At 32.6% G+C, this 20,008-nt stretch overlaps 2 protein-coding genes across 3 annotated transcripts in view; one reads left to right on the top strand and one right to left on the bottom strand.

Annotated features, from left to right (window-relative positions):
* LOC118205696 (uncharacterized) overlaps positions 1–6,949 on the top strand; it is a 92,650-nt gene extending 85,701 nt beyond the window's left edge. The window contains exon 9 of one of the 2 annotated variants that reach the window (XM_085825808.1): positions 6,071–6,949. In XM_085825808.1, coding sequence (XP_085681934.1) covers positions 6,071–6,109 — 39 coding nt within the window. In that variant the 3' untranslated portion in view covers positions 6,110–6,949. Of the gene's footprint in view, positions 1–5,957 lie in introns of both variants that reach the window. The other variant, XM_085825810.1, reaches the window with a different exon arrangement.
* A 2,620-nt stretch (positions 6,950–9,569) lies between these two features.
* Positions 9,570–20,008, bottom strand: part of LOC118197776 (LETM1 domain-containing protein 1) — a 106,088-nt gene continuing 95,649 nt past the window's right edge. The window contains exons 8-9 of the mRNA XM_085825805.1: positions 13,047–13,143; positions 9,570–9,781 (exon numbers count right to left, since the gene is read on the bottom strand). Of these exons, the coding sequence (XP_085681931.1) occupies positions 9,702–9,781; positions 13,047–13,143 (177 nt within the window). The 3' untranslated portion in view covers positions 9,570–9,701. The remainder of the gene's footprint in view (positions 9,782–13,046; positions 13,144–20,008) is intronic.

Below are 20,008 nucleotides of genomic sequence, written 5' to 3'. Positions count from 1 at the left end.
TTGCCGTCCTTCAAAAAGTTCATGGGCTCTATCTAATTCGGAAACGAAATGGTAACTGACGCCCGTGTGGCCATTATCGTCGGTTAAATGCAGCTACAATTCCTGATCGTTACCCAGTCTCTCACATTCAAGACTGTATGCAAGTTTCAGAGGGAAGAGCTATTTTTACAACCCTTGATCTTGGGCGGGCGTATCACCAATTGCCCGTTAACCCAGCTGATATTCCAAAAACTGTGGTTATTACGACTTTTGGACCATTTGAGTTTCGGGTCATGCAATGCTGCTCAAACGTTCCAACGCTTCATGAATCAGATGTTAATCGGCCTCGACTTTTGTGTACCTTATTTTGATGATGTCTTAATCGCCTCCTCTTCAGAGCAAGAACACCTACCACATTTGAGAACAGTTTTTGAACGTTTTCAAAGGTACGGTGTCGGTCTTAATCCTTCTAAATGCGTTTTTGGCCAACCGAGAGTATCCTTTCTTGGTCATGAAACTTCCGCTGATGGTGTTCGACCGCTTCCAGACACAGTCACCGCTATCCCCGATATACCCGTACCATCTTCAGTGAAGGACTTAAGAATCTTGCTATGCTCAATTTTTATCAACGTTTCTTACCTTATGCAGCGACCATACAAGCTCCTCTAAATTCTTTTTTGGTTTGAAGCAAGAAAAACGATAAACGTGTTACATAACCTGGACCACAGAATCCCGCGAAGTGTTCCAAAAATGCAAAAATGATTTAATTTCGGCAACAAATTTTGCAGTATCCTTCCGCATCTAAACTATTATCACTCTACGTTTATAAGGTATTTTTCCCTCTTTCCTAGCCTGCCTTCGTGGTGTAGTGGTTCTGCACGCTGGGCCGGTACTCCAGAGGTCCGCGGTTCGATTCCCGGCGAAGGCGTAGCATATTTTTCATATCCTCTGCTTCCCAAAAATAACCTAATGTCTCTCCACGTTGACGTTGCTCAGCGTGGATCAACAACAGCTATAGGAGCAGTTTTACAACAGAAAGATCAAGAATTATGGAGACCACTTTCACATTTTTCTAAAAAAAACTTTCACCAGCACAAACCAGATACAGCACTCACGATCGCGAATTGTTAGGAGTTTATGAAGCTGTCAAATATTTTCGACATATGCTAGAGGAACGCGTTTTCATGATCGTAACAGATCACAAACCCTTAACCTATGCTTTTCAACAGCGTTAGGATAAAGCTTCTCCTCGTCAAATGAGACACCTAGACTTCATAGGGAAATTTTCAAAAGATATCCGTTATATTGAGGGTTCGCAGAACATTGTTGCAGACACCTTGTCTCGTATTGAACAACTAGCCGTTCCTTCGCGAATAAACTTTGCTGCCCTTGCGGATGAACAACACCTGGATTCAGAACTACAAACCCTCTTGAAAAGCATATCTTCCACCAATTTGTCATTTACTTCATCAAAGTCTTGAAAAGCAAATTTATCATTACTTCATCAAAGTCGATCCTTTCAAATTTTTTTCCTTCCACACTTAAAAATGCTAGATGGCTTAGGGGATCTTGTCCCATTGTTGATTATAAATATGTGAAAATGTATTTTAATTAGCTGAACGAACGTTCATAGCTAGCATTTGATAATGAAATAGTAAGTAGTATTTGAAGTGAGACTCTTAGGTTTGGAAAAACATTTTCTCTATAGATCTGTAGTGGAGTTTTAGGTTCCGTTTCTTTTCTACTGCGGAGTAACGTCATGCAGTCACATTCACTGCTCAAAAATAATTAGGGGATGTTGTGGATTCGGTATGAAATAACCATATAATCGACAATCTTTTTGAACAACAGGAAATAGAATAGATTATAAAGGAAAATTATATTGTTTACAAAGTTGGGAATAGGCAAATTTAGTCTGTGACGTCGAAAACTATGTGTTTAAGATAAGGAGTGACAAGCGACCTGCAGCATTCCTTTTGTAGTAGGAGATTTAAAAACAATTGAAAAGTGGTGTGGTGGTGTATTTAATTATGGCAAAGCACACTAGGGCTATCTGCCTAAGAGGAGGGATGCCTTCGTGGAGGACTTTCTAAGGGAAACTGGCTCGTATACACGTTACACATGGGGAAAACCACGAAAACACCCATGTAGCCAGCCTGTTCGCGGGATTCGAACCTCGGACCGAACTACCAGTGTTCAGCGACTTTACCGCTCGGCCGCTGGTGGGCAACAATTGAAAAAGAGTTGACTGTTTGTAGCAGTCAGTCCGATGATTTAGCAAGATGACTTAGTTGAATCGGTAGACTGGAAGGCCATCAGTCGTTTACAGGAGAGTCAAACGCAATCCATTGTAGCGGAAGCGTTAGGATTTTCAAAAAATGTTATTTCCAGATTATGGAATCGGATTTTGGAAACTGGATATGTTTGAGAAATTCGGGACAAGGTCGTGTTATCGTTTTAAAATAAAAAGCGGGAGATATACGTGCATTTCGTTTAAAAAAATAAAAATATATCTCTACTTTGGACAAATAAAATGGTCAGAAAGAACGTTTTGGTTGATGTACTGCAAACATTTTATTACACATCTTATCAGACAAATCAAGAAAATAAATAATTAATTATATTAAAATAGTTATTAATTTTAAATATATTTTCCAGAAATCGATCAAAATAAAAACTGAAATTTTCCGGAAAGTATTGTTTGGAAACCATTTGGCGCCCCTCTAGGAGCAGCGCCCGGGGCATCATGCACCCCCTTGCCCCCCCGTCGCTACGCCACTGCATAGTTATGATAAGAGCCATCTATTATGAACTGTAAGCATATATTATGAACTATGTAAGCACGTGTATATATGAACTATGTAAGCATGTATTATGAAACTGGATCCTTGTATGTTCTTATGGTACCCATGAAGTGTTGCCCCGGATATTTGTGGAGTCTGGACTAGACCCGAATAGTCCCAGTAAGCCGCACGGGTATTCAGACTCTGCTCTCAACTGTCAATTGTTGGTTTATAACAAATAGGTCATTTTGCCTAGTTGCATTTAAGACTATGCATGTCTTTTTGTTTTTAACCCCCGTTTGGTTATTTCTAAAGTAGACAGTACATTTACGTTGCGTTACTACGTTTACTGAAATTAAGTTCCTTTTTAGGATGGGGACGTGTTAATTCATCATTAAATATGATGTGTCGAGTGGAATAGGCACTGGCATAAATTTCAACTTTCCATTTTCCTTTAACTTCTAAAAATTCATTATTTGCTAACTGAACTTTTTATTTCAGTTATTGACGTGAATTTACTTCTGTCATTGGTCATATGTGCTGTTGCTCCTGAATCAAGGTACCAATTATGTGTTCCTAATTCTGGCGTTGTATTCACAATGATGAGAGAACAACTTGATTTGGAGGATTCTTGATTAGGATTTTTGCTTTTATTTTGTTTACATTCTGACGTTCTTTAGTCTTTATTGTTACAGTTACAGCACCTGAAAGTTTTCGCATTCTTTGACTTCTTTTTCGCGTTGCCTTGACTAATTATTAATGCATCCTGCATTTGGCTGTTTTCCTGCGTTTTAAATTGGTGACTTTCAGATTCTGTTAGTAATTTAACTTTTAGTGTGTTAAGTCAGTTCTTTAGTTAAGCTATATAATGGCAAAATATTTAGGATCTGAAATTCTCAAAGAATTCCAATTTCTGAGAGTTTGTCTACAATTTCGAAGAAAGACGTTAGGTGTTCCTTCATTTTTTTCGTTCGTATTCATCTCTTTTCGAGATGAGCATATCGGAAAGACACAAAGTCTTCACCCACTTCTGGGGCACACGCTCTCTTCACCAACATTACTTGGTTTCTGCTGCTGGATTATGTACTCTACCTTTTCCTGCTCAGCACAGCAGCAAAGGAAGAATGCAAATTTCCCAACATTTGGGAAAAAAAAGTTATGGAGAATCATAACAGTATGATTACGGTACAAAATCTGTAATCATTCTTCGGCAATTAAGGATTTTAGAATGTCCCTTTAAATCTAATACGATGACATGTAGACATGGCAACACTGGTGCTTCACTTATTGTTTAAGTCAGATAAAAAAAATACTAATCTTCCAGTAGGGCTGGCTCCAGAGTTGTTGCGGCCACACTTTGCCTCAGAAATTTAGGGGTAGCAAAAATTTTAGAATTTGGAGGAGCACCAATCAGCAACGATGGGAAAATTTTTAGAATTTAGGAGAAGCAATGGCTTGCAGTATTTACGAGCGGTAAACTTTTTAGAATTTAGGGAGTGCCGGCCAGTTTAATTTAGGACTCGCAGAGATCCCACTAGCTCTCAAAATGTGTAGCACTGGTCCTGCCTCCTCGCACAAACAATCATGGGTCGAAAGTATAATTCTATCCAGCATTATTATTGGCTATGATTCTACCACATAGTAAATGAGAAAACTGCGCTAAACGGGGCAGCCATATGGCCAGAACCGATGACAAAAAGGAAGCAAAAAAAAAAAAAAAAAAGCATCATGCAATCCAGTGGGCTTTCCATCTCAACTTCACTGCAAGCTACAGAACAATATTAAATACAGCCCTCTTTCAAATCGCTAACAGCATACCATTTTTTTTATACGGGCTGAACAAGAATTCCATAAGACAAAAGTACTGCAACTGTGAAAGAACTACAACTCCCTAGAACTTTTAGCAGAGGAATATGAGACACCAGCACACTCATATGAGCACCACCAAGGAAAGAAAACTAACATCACACTAAGCATGGAAAAAGAAACAAACGAAAAGAAATTTCCTGTTCTATATAGACAATTCTGGCGTAGAAGGAAAATGCAGCACAATCAAAATATTCCTAGCTCCAACTTTACAACTGAAACAATAAAACAGAGCATCACAAACTCCCTAAAAAACATCATTTGTCTTCACAGACAGTCTTTCAGCACTGCACTCCACTGCTAACCTGCACCACAGATCAAAATTACTCCAAGAGATTACAAAAAGAACTTCTTTATCACAAAATCAACATTTCTTTGTCACTCAGCTGAAAGTACATGCAGGGAAAAAGGCAGTGAAGATGTCGATATCCTATCTTAGCCAAAGAAGCAGCTAGGGGTCAAAACACATAAAACATATCAGTGCCATGGACTGGCTTACACCTCAAAAAATGTATAACCAACAAATCTGAAGCTGAATGACAGATCTAGATCTGGTGGAATAACAACGAACAAGAGAGAAGGACCAATCAACTGTTCCCAAAAGTAGGCACTGCACCCAGTTCAATAACAACAGAAATAACATGGTTCAGATTGAGGCATGGCTCTTTCCAAAGAACTTTTATGAAAGGAACTTGGCTATGTCAGATCAGTGTGCAGGTGTAGAAAGAAGCAGCCGTGAACTCTACTTCTTTAAATGCTTTGTCACAGCTGAATATCATATAAAACTTCCAAACTCAAAAAGTGAACTCAATACTTTTATAAAGTATGCTAATCAAGAAGAAACATCTGAAAAAAGGAAATCAGAAACATAATGAACTCTCTGTTCACAAAAGGCATAGTGCTATGCAATGCCTGGTGGGGCCACTTCTGGGCCCTTTGAAGGGCAGTTATTTGGATAATTAGTGTAGCTGAACAATAGCCACACTGCCTATGTTTAAACAAGTTAGTTGTTGGTTGTCACCACACTTCACCATATCCATATCCCTAGTCAGCATGTGTTTGAAAGTGACATGCAGAAATCTCAGTTGGCAGAAACATAAAATTTATAGCTGTTCCTTTTCGCTGAGTATTATAGTCTGCATTCCTAGATTTTGAAATGGGGAAAAGTGCTTATTTATTTATTTTCTTACTACTACAGCAGTCATTTTTTTCTGGTTTCCAGGCTGTAATTCAGGCCACTAGTTCCTCGAGTTTGCCCTCATTGGAGGAAATCTTCCAATGCATTATTTACACGAGTTGGCTTTAAAAATGAAACATGTTTTTTTTCAGTAGGTACCTGGCCATTCTGTCATTTTTGGGAACAAATAGGCCTAACGTCTTGCGAAAAGGGGCTTGAGACTAGTATAAATGGAAATTTAGACATAATTTTTCCATTTCAATAGGCTTTGTGTCAAGCAAGTAATATTGCAAATTCAAGATAGGATAAAGCATTGGAGAATTGAAGATCGTTCAGCAATTCCCAGCAGTCCATCCCTGGAAGCTGTTGCCCAGTTCCTGCTCCTGACTGGACATGACTGCTTGGCAAAGTACCTCCATTGCATTAGAATCTTTTCGAACCATGGCTGTCCTCTCTGTAATTCAGCAAAACTAGTGAATAGAGACCACTTCCGTCAATGTCTGTCATTTCTTGGAAACTCTGAAATATTGCTTTACTGGTGTATTAGAGAACTTTTGAGGCAATGACTTGGTCACTTTTAATGTTCTTTTGTATTTGCCTTGTCATTAGTAATAATTTTTTTTTTTTTTTGGTTAGTGATCTGGAGATTAGATCATTTCAGACTTTGTACTGCAATACTGTAAATTTTGTTATTGGAAATTATCCATAAATAAAATCATGAAAACAAAAGCGACAAACATACAATATTTTACAACTTTTCCCCAGCATGCAATTTTCTGTTGCTAAAGGACATTATGATTGTAAACATATAAATTTTATATCACATGTGCATAATGCTTTTACATTTCAAAATTAATTTTCAAACTGCACAAAGTAATGTGTTTCACTGAAATGATCTGTAGAAATATTACAGTTACATCTGTTTGAAGTATTTATACTGTTGATAACAAGTGAGCAATTTTCAGAACATGATGACAGTTTATTTTTGTCAAAATGTTTTACATAATTTCTCTATAACATTTTATTTTATAAAACTTTTAAAGCCTTTCAATTTTTAGATTTGTTAATACAATTAATCAAAACACATTTTTTATAAATTCAAATTATTTTCCTTAAATTCTACCAAGAGTATGTACAGTAAAATGCTTTTTCAAATAAATAAATGCATGAACTATTGTAATATTTTTCATTTTTTAATATGCATGTTAATTGTAGAAATTACATAAAAATTTAGAAAGACAGTCATAATGAGATGAAGTTAAAAAACATCAAATGGAAATTCATAAGGAATTTTAGGAAGGAATTAGCATCAAATTAAAATTATAAACAAGGTAATAGAAATATTAGGAGAACATGGTTATAAAGTTGTAGTCATGTAATCTCATAGAGTATATGCTTCATATATGCAAAATAGTTATAAAGTAAAATTAGTAATTTAAGTAATTACCTCAGTTTTTACAATTTCAAAAATGAAATGAAGCACATAATCAAGAACTTTCATCCAGATTTATCCTTGCATGTTTGAGTTATGCAGTTTTTATAACTATTAATTCATAATTCTAGAATATTATATTGAATTTTTCTTCATAATAATATCCCACAGATGTATGAATTTCTTACTAAAATGAAGTGTACCCTGCTGACACTTTTTTTTTTTTTTTTTTTTACTTATGATATCTCACACATATGATTAGAGGTATTTACACTCAGTCATCGCAGCAGTTGTACTATCTCTGATAATCTTTCCACAGAAGAACTCGCACTGAGAGTGAACACTTTTAGTACTTTCATGCTACTTTTGTAAATTTTTAGTATGTTTATCATCAAATCAGTTTTAACTACTCTATGAAGCCCTCAACTTTCTCTAAATATATATACAGAGTGCTATGTTAGTTAAATATCTCCTTCATTGCTTAACTTTAATTATTAGTAAATAAAATGAAAATTATCATGAAATATTTTATGAAATCTTAATGTGTTATCAATTATACCAATTGAAAAGATATATCTAACCAACAATGGTCAAATTTTAGACACAGAGAATATCTTCTAAAATAAGTTCTGATGGGAATGAAGTTCTAGAATGATAACATCAAAATATTTCAAAGTACTTGTTTTAAATAAATAAATTTCAGTGATCCTCTTTTAAAAGTTAAACGATGCTAAATTCCAAGTCAGGCAATTTTTTTTAAAGTCTTGAAGCTTTAAATTTTTCACATCTTTTTGAAGAAAACGGGTACAGATATTTTGAAATAAAGTGGCATCTTTTAAGTAATGCATATGTAAAGAATTCTTCCCTCTCCCTGGAAAGGTACAGAAAAAAAATTTTTTTTTTCAAATAAAGAATTATATAGAAAAATAGATGTTTTCTCTTTTAACAATAATAATTAAAACTATGTTGCATCTTCTTCACTCATCAGCAGAAATTAAAAGAATAATTCTTATAGTAACAAGTAAGAATAAAAAATGAATATTTCTAGTGTTTTTCTTTTATACAAGAATGTATGTAATTAATACACTAAATAAAAAAAATGTCAATATGTAAATTCCATGTGAAGTAACTTAGATATCTACACATAAACAGAAAATTAAAAAAAAAATTAATTACATAAATAGGATATAAAAAGAAAACTGCACAAAAAGAAAATTAAATAACTAAATATATAGCTTCATAAATAGTAAATTTTTTTGTTTCATATTAAGTGTGGCATGCATTAATTTTTTGGTTGTACTGTACAGGTGAGTTTGTAAGTCATGAAAAATCTGCCATACATAACTAAATGTAAAATCACATGCTGTACTGATGTTTCTTGTAGAATAGTGAGAGTTGGCTACAGCAGTGGTATCCAGAGTGAGGTATAAAAAGCGATACTTAAGGATATATCAAATAAATAGATGCAGGGTCACTTCTAAGTGTATAATCATGTATCATGTGAATATGAGATTCTCTCAGTGGCTGCTATGTCTGGTTTCAATAGCATCTGTAAAGCTTTTCATAACTGCACTGGCTTTAAAGTGCATGCATAATACATTCCATTATATTATATGGGGTATAACTTATAATTATTTTAATCCTATGGGTATGTGATCAAAAATGTTTGCAGATTGCTGAGCAACAGCATAGACTAGCACATGTCCACTGGCTGCATATGCAAGTGTGAGCCTGTTTAATCAGATACGGAGGATTTGCACTTCGGTGTATCTGTTCAAATAATCCTTCCTTCTACATTAGAGATGTTCTGCAAGTTTGCTATTGAATATTTTTTACTATCTCTCAAAGTTTTCATGATAAGATTATTAATTTAGAAAATTTTCCTCTGTGGGAACTGCAATCAGTTTCATATGGCACAGATTAATCACAGTACTACTGAAATTCACAAATTTTACAACTTTAGCTTTCAGTGCTCAAAATGTATTTTTGGTATTTTAAGGATTTTATGATACATCTTGTATGTGTAAACATGTGTGTAATCTTTGATCACAACATGCATAAATATATGTATAACATAACTATAATATACACCATATATGTTAATCATGCATATAATGTATGATGCAGAAACTACTGCCATATATAATGTTCACTTATAAATATACTCATATAAAGTTTCTGAATGTGGTTGTTTGGAAATATGGTAGCATTATACCAAAAATATAATACAAGATTTATCAAATTTAAAATTAATTATTGTAAAGGATTACTTAATTTTTAATATTCTTTTATTAAACTCAATTACAGTTGGATAAAAATAATGACAACCAAATCAAATAAATATTTTATTTACTACACTTAGAAATTTACAGATTTACACAAAATGTCTATTTTCAAATATATACAAAAGTTCTGTTGCATATAAATAGATGTTGTAACAGTTTAAATTCTTTTTTACATATTTCTAATGAATGAGAACCCAGTTGTTAGGATAGTTATAAGACAAAAATATTGGACAATGTAAAAGGACAGACAGACTTTTACCTGAAAAAGTTACAAAAGAAAACTAATTACAAATTATGAAAAAAATATAATCAGAAGATTTATGTCCCCAAAAGAATAATTTATTACTTTTAAAATAACTGAAGTTAATTTCAGCTAAGCATATGTAGCACTTTTGACTGCATTTAAATATGTTAAAAAATGCAAGTTCAGACTAAAATCAGCGCATTTAAATGGCAAACAGAAAATCCAAGAATTATTATTATTATAACTTCGGAAACCATGATTATGACAAAATAGCCTACTAATTTTTCTCTAATCACTCAAAATAGGAAAAAAAAAAAAAAAAAATCAAATTAATGCGTGGAAAATATATAAACAAAATTTAACACCACATACATTTTTCAATAACATTTGTTTGTGCAGCATATTTATGAATCTAATTTCCAGTAATTTGAAAATAAAATTTTAATTTTTTAAAATTATTTCTCATCTTTAGCATTTTCATATGAAAAAATTTCAAATTTTTCATTAAAATAAAATACAATTCCACTCATGCAATAATTATAATAAATGGAAAAATGTAAAATCTTAAAATGAAAATGTAGAGCATAATTGTGAGCCTGAACAAAAGTGGGTAGAGCCATAAAAAAGTTCACTCATATGTTGCAACATTATCTCCAGCACCATGGAATATTTGCAAGTAGCTATGGTTTCATCTTATATAGTAGCTATGGCTTTACTGGTGTATTAGAGAACTTTTGAGGCAATGACTTGGTCACTTTTAATGTTCTTTTGTATTTGCCTTGTCATTAGAAATAATTTTTTTTTTTTTTTTTTTTTTTTGGTTAGTGATCTGGAGATTAGATCATTTCAGACTTTGTACTGCAATACTGTAAATTTTGTTATTGGAAATTATCCATAAATAAAATCATGAAAACAAAAGCGACAAACATACAATATTTTACAACTTTTCCCCAGCATGCAATTTTCTGTTGCTAAAGGACATTATGATTGTAAACATATAAATTTTATATCACATGTGCATAATGCTTTTACATTTCAAAATTAATTTTCAAACTGCACAAAGTAATGTGTTTCACTGAAATGATCTGTAGAAATATTACATAAAAGACAGATATTTGTGGCTATATTGTTGCACAGAATGAGGCTCATGAATTAGTCGTCATGGCATGCATGAGAGTATTATAAGGACTGATTGTTGGAGTCTTATATTATGTCTTGTAATACCAGGCCAGCACCAGAATAACGACATGAATGGCAACAAACATGAGTCTGATTCATATTTAATACCCACATCAAATACACTGACTAACCAGCATTATATCATTAATGCATTAGTTTTTGCAGCTGCCCCACATTTTCAGAGCCTTGGTAGAGCCAACAAGACAATGCATTACTGCACATTACATGCTATGTGAAACATTTCTTTGGTATACAATTCAGATCTGACCAGTGTGCTTACCAAATTTTTGTTCAGTTTAATACATTTGCTGTACAGTGACTGACAGGACAATGATTATTAGAAGCTATAACAGATGAAATTTCACAAAGAATTTAAACTTGAAATATTGCAATAGTCTAGGCTGCCTTCCAGAGTCAGTTCACATTACAGCAGACCATACAACAGCAGTTATTGAAGCTACATGTGTTATTGTTCCCTACACATTCTGTGGTTCCAAACTACCTGGAAATGCAATCATTTCATTCTATGAATATAAGTTATTTGTAAAACAAATACTATAGAGTTCCACAAACTCGACAATCACCTGTTTCTTCAGTTGCTGAATGATTTCTGCAGGTCAAGCTGAAATTATCTTCAAAATAATGTGGTTATAGCTCAGCTGTAATACGTTCTAGTATCGCCTATATGGTGCAAATAGTATAAGTGCATTATAATTACAGTACATATTTATGCATATGAATATTCACATGTTTTCCTCTCTCTCCTGCAAGATCACTCACCTTGGGACCCATTCATGTAACTATCAACATGAGGCCTATAGTAGATAACAATTTAGGTTACAGGGAAATACTGCAACTGCAGTAGAAGCTCTGTATAACATATCTGCATTTAAGTACCCAAGTATATGTTTTCCTTTCTGTTCAAAGATTTGTTACATTATTCCAATTTTGCAAATTTTATCTCTTTCACTATTTGGTTTTCCTGGAACCCTTATGATGAATTTGTTAATACATTTTGTTCTTCTCATCTCTGTATCCTTCTTTGCAAATGTCAGTAAAAAAGTAGCTCTCAGTAAAGTACTTTCTCAGTAAAAAATAGCTGTTGTCGATTATCTCTTACATTCCTGTTGTTAGCTGTCAACAGGCTTGCTGGAAGGTTACAGCTGAACTCTATTGTTAAACCTTCAGTTTATTCTGGGTAGAGTTTCTGAGTTAATATCAGGTTTGTAAGTGTTGCATTGTCTCTGCAAGTGGTAATGTGGAGCGAGAAGAAAAGTAAACAAACCAACATGTCAACAGAAATAAAACTGGATGCCTTAAAAGGCTGGAAAATGTAATAAAATGATCAACATCAAATGGTTTAAAAAGCAAAATGTTTAATGTTTCCATTTATTGGCAGTTTGTTTAATTAATCACACAGAATCAAAAACATTAACGAACAAAAAATCAAATCATTTTAAAGGAATTTTATTGCTCCTGTCCAACTGGGGTGTAAAATCAAAGGTAACTACAAAAGAGGATGTGCAGTGGGGAGTCTAGAGAAGCAACATGCCACATTAAACATCTGAATGCTAGTGTCATCTATTGATAACCGAAACAATTTCCACAAACAATAAGGGAAATATTAATAAAACTGCCATGGATTTGAGTGTTGAGCGAAATATTACCATTTGTGAAAAACTCATCTTTTCAAACTTGACCATTTCAGTAACTTGTCACCTTCTCAGTGTATATTAAGACAGAGCTTGCAAAATATTTTACTGCATGATTTTGCTATCATCTGTTCTTCATGGTGTTGAACTTTCAATGACCTGCAGCTTATTTCAACATAATTTAATAAAATAAACAGAAAACTGTTGTTTCATGGATTCACATATAAAACATCCCAAAATAATTCATAAAAAATCCTAAAAAAGTTACTAAATATCTGTTAAAAAGTTTTGGATTTCAGATTCATATTTCTCTAATATTCTAATGCGGAAGAAAAATATCTAATTCCACAGAATGTTATCAAGATTTATCAATAAAACTCCTGCTCACATTTTTATTAACATTATACATAATATTTTAACTTTTTTAAAAATTTATACAGCCAGCTTACTTTCAATATTCTGCGCAATAAATATCCATTGAGACAGCCATGTGATCATTTCTTCTTTTGATAACCCAACAGGGTTCAGGCCCCTTAAAAAGCATGCCTAAAAATAAAAATATTTATTGACAATTATCACAGGCATATAAGAAAAAGAATATTTAAATTTAGCTGTAATATCAGCACATACTATTTTCCAAGCCCTATGTTTAACTGTATTTTTCCTCAGATTGCAGTGCTCACCAGCAGCCAAGCAGTAAAGGCACTAAACAGTAGGTTCGAATTCTGGCGAACTGGCTGGCTGCATGGGCATTTCCGTGCTTTCTCCCATGTTAAACATGGATACAAGATAGTTTCCCTTAGAAAGTTCTCTATGAAGCCATCCCTACTTCTAAGCAGATAGCCCTCATATGCTTTGCCATAGTAAAATAAACCAAACCAAACTTGATATAACATCACAAGAATAATAAAATTAATTACATGTTTCCACAATTAATAAAATTCTTTTTCTTGAGATTAAATATATACATTTCTTTTGAAAAAATTGTATAATAATGTTTATTAAATTTAGAATTATATTAATGGTTTAGCTGCTAAATGCAGGTAAAGTTAGAATTCTACTTCTCATCCACAATTCCATTATGTCTATTTATAAGATTATAATGTGAAGGCAGATTAAAATATTTTGAAGGTGGAAGTTTTTTGTAGGGAGAGAAGCATTTTGGGAACATTATATTTAACTCATTCAGTAGTAGTGAAAGAGAAAGGTCAAAGGGGTCTGAAGCTCCTAGTTATGAGATTAAATGTTTTCTTTTTCCTTATGCCACTAGTCAGTTTTTCCATAAAAAAAGGAAAGAGCTATTACTTAAGGGAAAGGATTACCAACATGTCTGTCAAAGCAGATTACTCATTCTTACTTTCAAAGCTTGTCTTTTATTTATTTATTTATATCAGTTACTATACAATTTTTCCAACAAAATACATCTGATAAAGAAATAAAAGGAGTTTAAAAACTCTTTTCTCATGAATTAAAAACTCCTTGTATAATTCTTTCTTACACATTCTTCACCTTTATGGAATTTTCAAATGGCAGAATTTTATTTTACCTTTCTTTTCAGTCATAAAAATACATAAAAATTTAAGAAAATTATTCATATAATATCAAATGCCATTTTTCATGAATTTGATTAATATCAAATGTCATTTTTCATGATAAAAAGCTAATTTTAATATCATAGGATGTTCTAGAAGTCAACATTAAATAGTCTTACTAATTGTTTTGCTACACTGATTTTTGCTTCATGCATAAACAAACATTTGTTTTGATAATTATAACATTCTTTAAGATTATTTCTTTCAAATCCAGATGAGACCATACAGAGGCACTTATAAAAATGTATTATTTCACAAATCAAAGTAACTATTTCGTGCACCAGATGTATGGAAAAGTTATATTTTCATTTTTGCTATAACAGCAAAAATATTTTAAATAAATTAAAATAGTAGTCAATCATGAATTGATAAATAGCAGTCAATCATGAATTCAGCATAGAGTATTACTCACATAAGCTTAATTCAGATTATGAAATATCATATTCTTAAACTATTTACACTAATTTTTTTATTATCTGTTTGAACATTTAGCATCACATTTCAAAGTATTCACTACACTTTCTGATTATCTGCAACATTACCAAAAAGTTGTGAAAGAGTATTCATCAGGCAAAGCAGAATGCTGCTAAAATAGTATGTGGCAACCCACGTATCCACATAATGCATGCCTGTTTTGACCGGTGTGCAATACTGAAGTTATATAGATGCAAAATTTGTGCACTTCTCTGATGTTTTCAAAGTGAAAATAGATCGCTGTGCACATGGAGATAACAACAGCACAAAAAAGAGACAATTTCTCAAAAAGGTAAGTTTTATTAGTGATATTTTCTGCTTTATTTTATTGAATGATTGCTCTTGTATGGAAATCTTAGTGTGCTGTCATTTTGAAAATGGCTGCTGCCTTTCATGTATTAGCTTTGCAAAAAATTAGTCACCAATGAGTTTGTAAATGCTTCGTGGAAGAAACTTCTTGCCAGGGTGCAGATAATCAGAACATACCCTGAAATTTTATTCAAGTTGTAATGAAGCAATTCATTTTTATTTTTTAACATTATTGCAATAAGTAACATTTATTGTAAGAGCTCACCTATCCAGCATCAACTAACCTGAATATTATAGAATTTTAGACCTGCCTCCTTCGAAACAGTAAGCAAGCATGTTAGAGAACACTGTCACCAAACAGTGAAACGTTAGCGCAAATAATGGGTAAGTGTGATGTTACAACATAACTGTAAGATCCTCAGTGTGGTTTTATATAAATCAGTTTATAGCTCTCGATAAGCCAATTGCTTTTTGTAAAGAAGAATATACAGTACAAGGTCTGAAATCCAGATGTCCAATATCCAGAAAGATCTAAAATCCCAACCTCCAAATCACCAGCAACCCTTCTTCTTTTCTTTCTTTCTTTTTTTTTTTATGCTTTACATTGTGCATTTGATGTTTTTACTTCCTTGTGCGAAGTAAAAAGGAAGTATTGTAATCGCGAAAAGTTTCAGGCAGCATATTTCAACGAAAATATCCATTTTGACCGCTATCGAATGCAGTTTAATGATGTTTCTGCGTGATATCTGTACGTAAAGACAGAATAAAACACTCTTTTCCTTCAAAAAAATTATAAAACTGCTTTAAAATTAATTCTGAAGAGAATTTTTCGTGGCGTCTGTACGAACGTATGTACGTACGTGTGTATCTCGCATAACTCAAAAACGAGTAGCCTCAGAACGTTGAAATTTTGTATATAGGACTGCTATAACATGTTAATGTGCACCTCGTATTTTGGTTGCAATCGGCCGCACCAAACGTATATAAATATATTTATATATATATCCACTCTACTACCCGGCTCAGTGATCTCAGTTTATTTATTCTTATATGTTTGTAAATTGTACATTTTTTTGCTTTAAAAATGATTGAATTATCCGGTTAATGTTTTTATGCCTTTAGTAAATCTGTGTGCAATATTTTTAGAATTATCAGCAATTTTAAAGTTGTTTAATTGCCGCTAAGCCTTTTTTAATGGCGGCCATTGATGTTTACATTTGAAACAGGAGACTAGTGGATTTGTTGCCAATCTAGAGAAACTTAGCCTCGCAACAACAAAGATAACGCTTTCATTTATTATTCAAATCATGCTTAATCCTTTCTGGAATTTTTTTGAGGAAATAAGCGTTTAAGATTTACTTTGTAATTTTTAATATAGATATTTTGAGTTTTTATGTATTTTTGCCCTCTCTCGAAGTGAGAACTGAATTAATTAAATGAGAAATACTCAATCGTCTGTGAAAAACTGTTTCTTTTTTGTTTTGTTTGCTTAATTTCTTTTATACATCAGCTTTATTATAGTATTTGAAGAGAACATGTGGCAACGATTAGATAATTCTATTCTTTAAATGATATAAATTTTGTGCATTATGAGTTATAATATGAACGAAATATCTAAGTTAACTGTTATATAATTATTGGATTGTAGAACAGTTAACTTAGTTTCCGTTATAAAATTATTATATAACTTAACTGTTATATAATTATTAATACTGTTAAGTGAATCTAGCGCCAGAGTGTCGCTATGGTAAACAAATACTAGAGTGAATTTTAAAGAATGCATTTATTTTATTGTGGTTTATGCGCTGTCGGCGAAGTAGATTTAATTCAATCCAATAAGTTGAAATGAAATGCAAGAAAAAATGTGTATAATTTAATATTCCAATACAAGGAAGTCATGTGGTGTACACATCAGATTTTTTTAATAACATAATACTTGGAGATTCCTGATTCTTAATTTCCTATCAGCACTTACACCAACCTGGCAAGTAATTATTTATTATTTTTTGCTTTTCTCACAGCATGATTATCAGCACACTGCAGCTTGAGAAATGACTCATGTAGAGATGTGTAAACTTTAAAAAATTTTTCATATTAGTAATAGAATATCAAAGAGTATGGCAACCTCTTATGCTGATATTATGCTCGCTGATTACTAGAAACTAACTAACCTCGGTGCGTTGAATTGTTGATGAGGAGAAATTTAATAAAAATTTCTTTCTATGTGGGAGGAGAAAAAAAAGATTTTGCAAATGATATTTATTCACAGGCCAAAAGATTACATTTAGCCCTGTTTGAATTTATTTGTTATCAAGTCCAGGACCAGTGTCAGAGTTGGTGCGGCTGCACCAGGTGGCAGAATTTAGGAAAGGCCAATATTTTTAGAATTTAGACAAGCACCAAGCAACCTAATTAAGAGATGGCAAAATCTTTAGAACCTAGGGAGATGCTTGGCTGCAGAATTTTGGACCTGCAGAGACTGCACTGAGCTACAAAATGTCTAGTATCGAACATGGATAAGCTTTAAGTACATATGGAAATTTATTTCTTCGGAACTCTGATAAGCCTTAAGCATGCCCTAAAAATAGTATAAGTATAATAAATACATAAACTAATATAATTCATAATTTCTTTAATGTGCAAGAAAAGGAAAAGAAGAAAAGGAAAATTGGTGGACAACATGTTTTTAGTCTCTTATCTCATGATACATAACCATTAGCGTATAGCTGATGCTAACTAAACATTATGATGATAGCCATGAATTTGAAGGTTTTCAGATATCACAGACAGAAAGTAAAATTTTCCATTTAATAAAATTTTTAAAGAAATGTGGGAAAGTGGTAGTAAATGAAAATGATATAACATAAGATTTTCCATTGTGATAAGAATGTAATTGTGTAACATTGTGATAACAATGCTCCAATCATCACTCAACTAACAGATGGTAAAATCTGTAGTATGGTCAAATATCACTGTCAATAGTGAAGAAAATGAAAATTTGTTGAGAATATTTCATAAATCAGTATTTCATATTTTTAATTTTTATAATTTCTACATATCATCTTTCTAGATTTAAACTGAAGATTTAATACACAGAAAAATTGCAAATCCAGAATCCTAACGAGTCTGGTTCTCGGACTTTGTACTATTAATTTCTATTTATTTGCTTTTATTTTGCAATTATCTGTAGTTTATATCTGTTGATTATTTAACTAAATAAAGAATATATCTATTCCAGTGAATTCTCAACCTTTTTAAATCTGCTGGCCCCCTTAAGGAGCAAAAAATTTTTCAATGTCAATTTTGTTAAAATCCTGTAACTTAAGGATCTTAAAAGGCAAAAGTCTCAAGTAATTTTTTTCAGCAGACTTACACACCAAATTTGTTCTATTTAACTCAATAGTTATGCCCTGTATAATAATTATATTCATTTTGTTAAAATTAAAATGACTAATACCAAAAAAAAAAAAAAAAAAAAAAATGCTTAAACACTTTTTTTATTTCGAAATTCTTAATTAAATGATTAAAAAAGAACAGCAAAAATACATTAAAAAAGAAATATCAATGAAAAAACCAAATATGATTAGTGGGATGTTTTGTGCTTGATTGTTCAGAGCCACTTTCTGAACATTTAGTTCAATAATTTTAGAGATAAGGGCGCAAGTCCACTCTTTCCATTATCTGGTGTCAACTTCTCTTTCTCTCTCTCTCTCTTTTTTAACAATTAAATGAGTCACAGTATTGAATCCTCATTTGACAAGGTAACAGGAAGGAAAGGCAATTAAAAATTTTTTGACGATAGTCCACAATCCTGGGTAGAGGTGACTAAAGTTACTTTGAAGACAAAATTCTGTGAGGCAATCACCATTCAGGAAGCTGGCTTTCAAAGTTTCATTAGTTGAAAGTTTGATCGATTCCTCCTGAATCTGAACCTCTGCTGTCTCAGTATTCATGAAAGGGTTGGTTCATGACCCACCTGAGAGACTCCCAAAGACAGAATATCCTCAAAACAGAAAAATCCTTGCTGACAGTAAAAAATGCTTGCTGACAGTAAATTTGTGTTTCATCGATGGGGAATTCACTGCTCTTATGCAGATCCGACAAGATTGGAAATTGGCTAAACTTGTTGTGACCAAAATTCTGCTTCCACAAAGTGAGTTTTTTAAGAAAGTAGAAATAATAGATTTTGTTGCGATCAAATTAAGCTCTCTGCCTTGTAGCTGCAAATTAGTTCCATTGAATTTTGCAAATAAATCGGTCATGTAAGCAACATCAATCTTAAATTGCAGAAATCTGTCTTTCAGAGATGCATCTTACTCTTCGAGAAACTCAGATTCAGAGTTATAAAAATTTCAGAACTATTGAGGCAGGCACCTTTGGAGAGCCAATGAACCTTGATATGTAAAAGCAAGCAACTGAATTCTTCATCGCTGTCCTTACATAGCTGCCTGAACAATCGATCTTTGAGAGCATTACTGGGAATTTTGTTCACAGTAGGGATGACATATCGTAATGATTGATGCAAACGGTCGCTGAGGCTTTTTGCAACTAAATGCTGTCTATGAATCATACAGTCAACAGCTCTTTCTTCAAAAGGGCAATAAACCCACAATAACGACCCATCGTAGCAGGAGCATCATTTGTGGCAACAGACATAATGTTCCCAAGAAAAATATTCTTCTCTTAAAAATAATCTTTGCCAGTATTAAAAATAGATTCACCTTTGTGTCTGCAATCAAACTTTTTGCAAAAGACCTTTCTTGAATAAAAACCATATACAGTCAAAAATCGTTAATCCAGACTCGTTGGGACTTCGGCGATTCCGGATAATAGATCATCATTTAAATCTGGTAAGATGGCATGCAGAAATTATAAAATTAAAAATATGAAACCGTAATTTATGAAATAAAGAACAATTATGATCTAAAAAGTATCAAAAATTACAAAAAAAAAAAAAAAAAAAAAAAAAAAAAAAAAAAAAAAAAAGCTTCACATTTATTTGCTTACTTTATTAAACATTTCTTTCAATGTAAGTT

The sequence above is a fragment of the Stegodyphus dumicola genome, chromosome 10 (genome assembly GCF_044657685.1).
Source record: "Stegodyphus dumicola isolate Sdum_Otavi_A_Nest chromosome 10, ASM4465768v1".
Lineage (NCBI taxonomy): Eukaryota > Metazoa > Arthropoda > Arachnida > Araneae > Eresidae > Stegodyphus > Stegodyphus dumicola.
The sequence above is the reverse complement of the archived record's forward strand: the minus strand, read 5'-3'. Positions and strand labels throughout refer to the sequence as shown.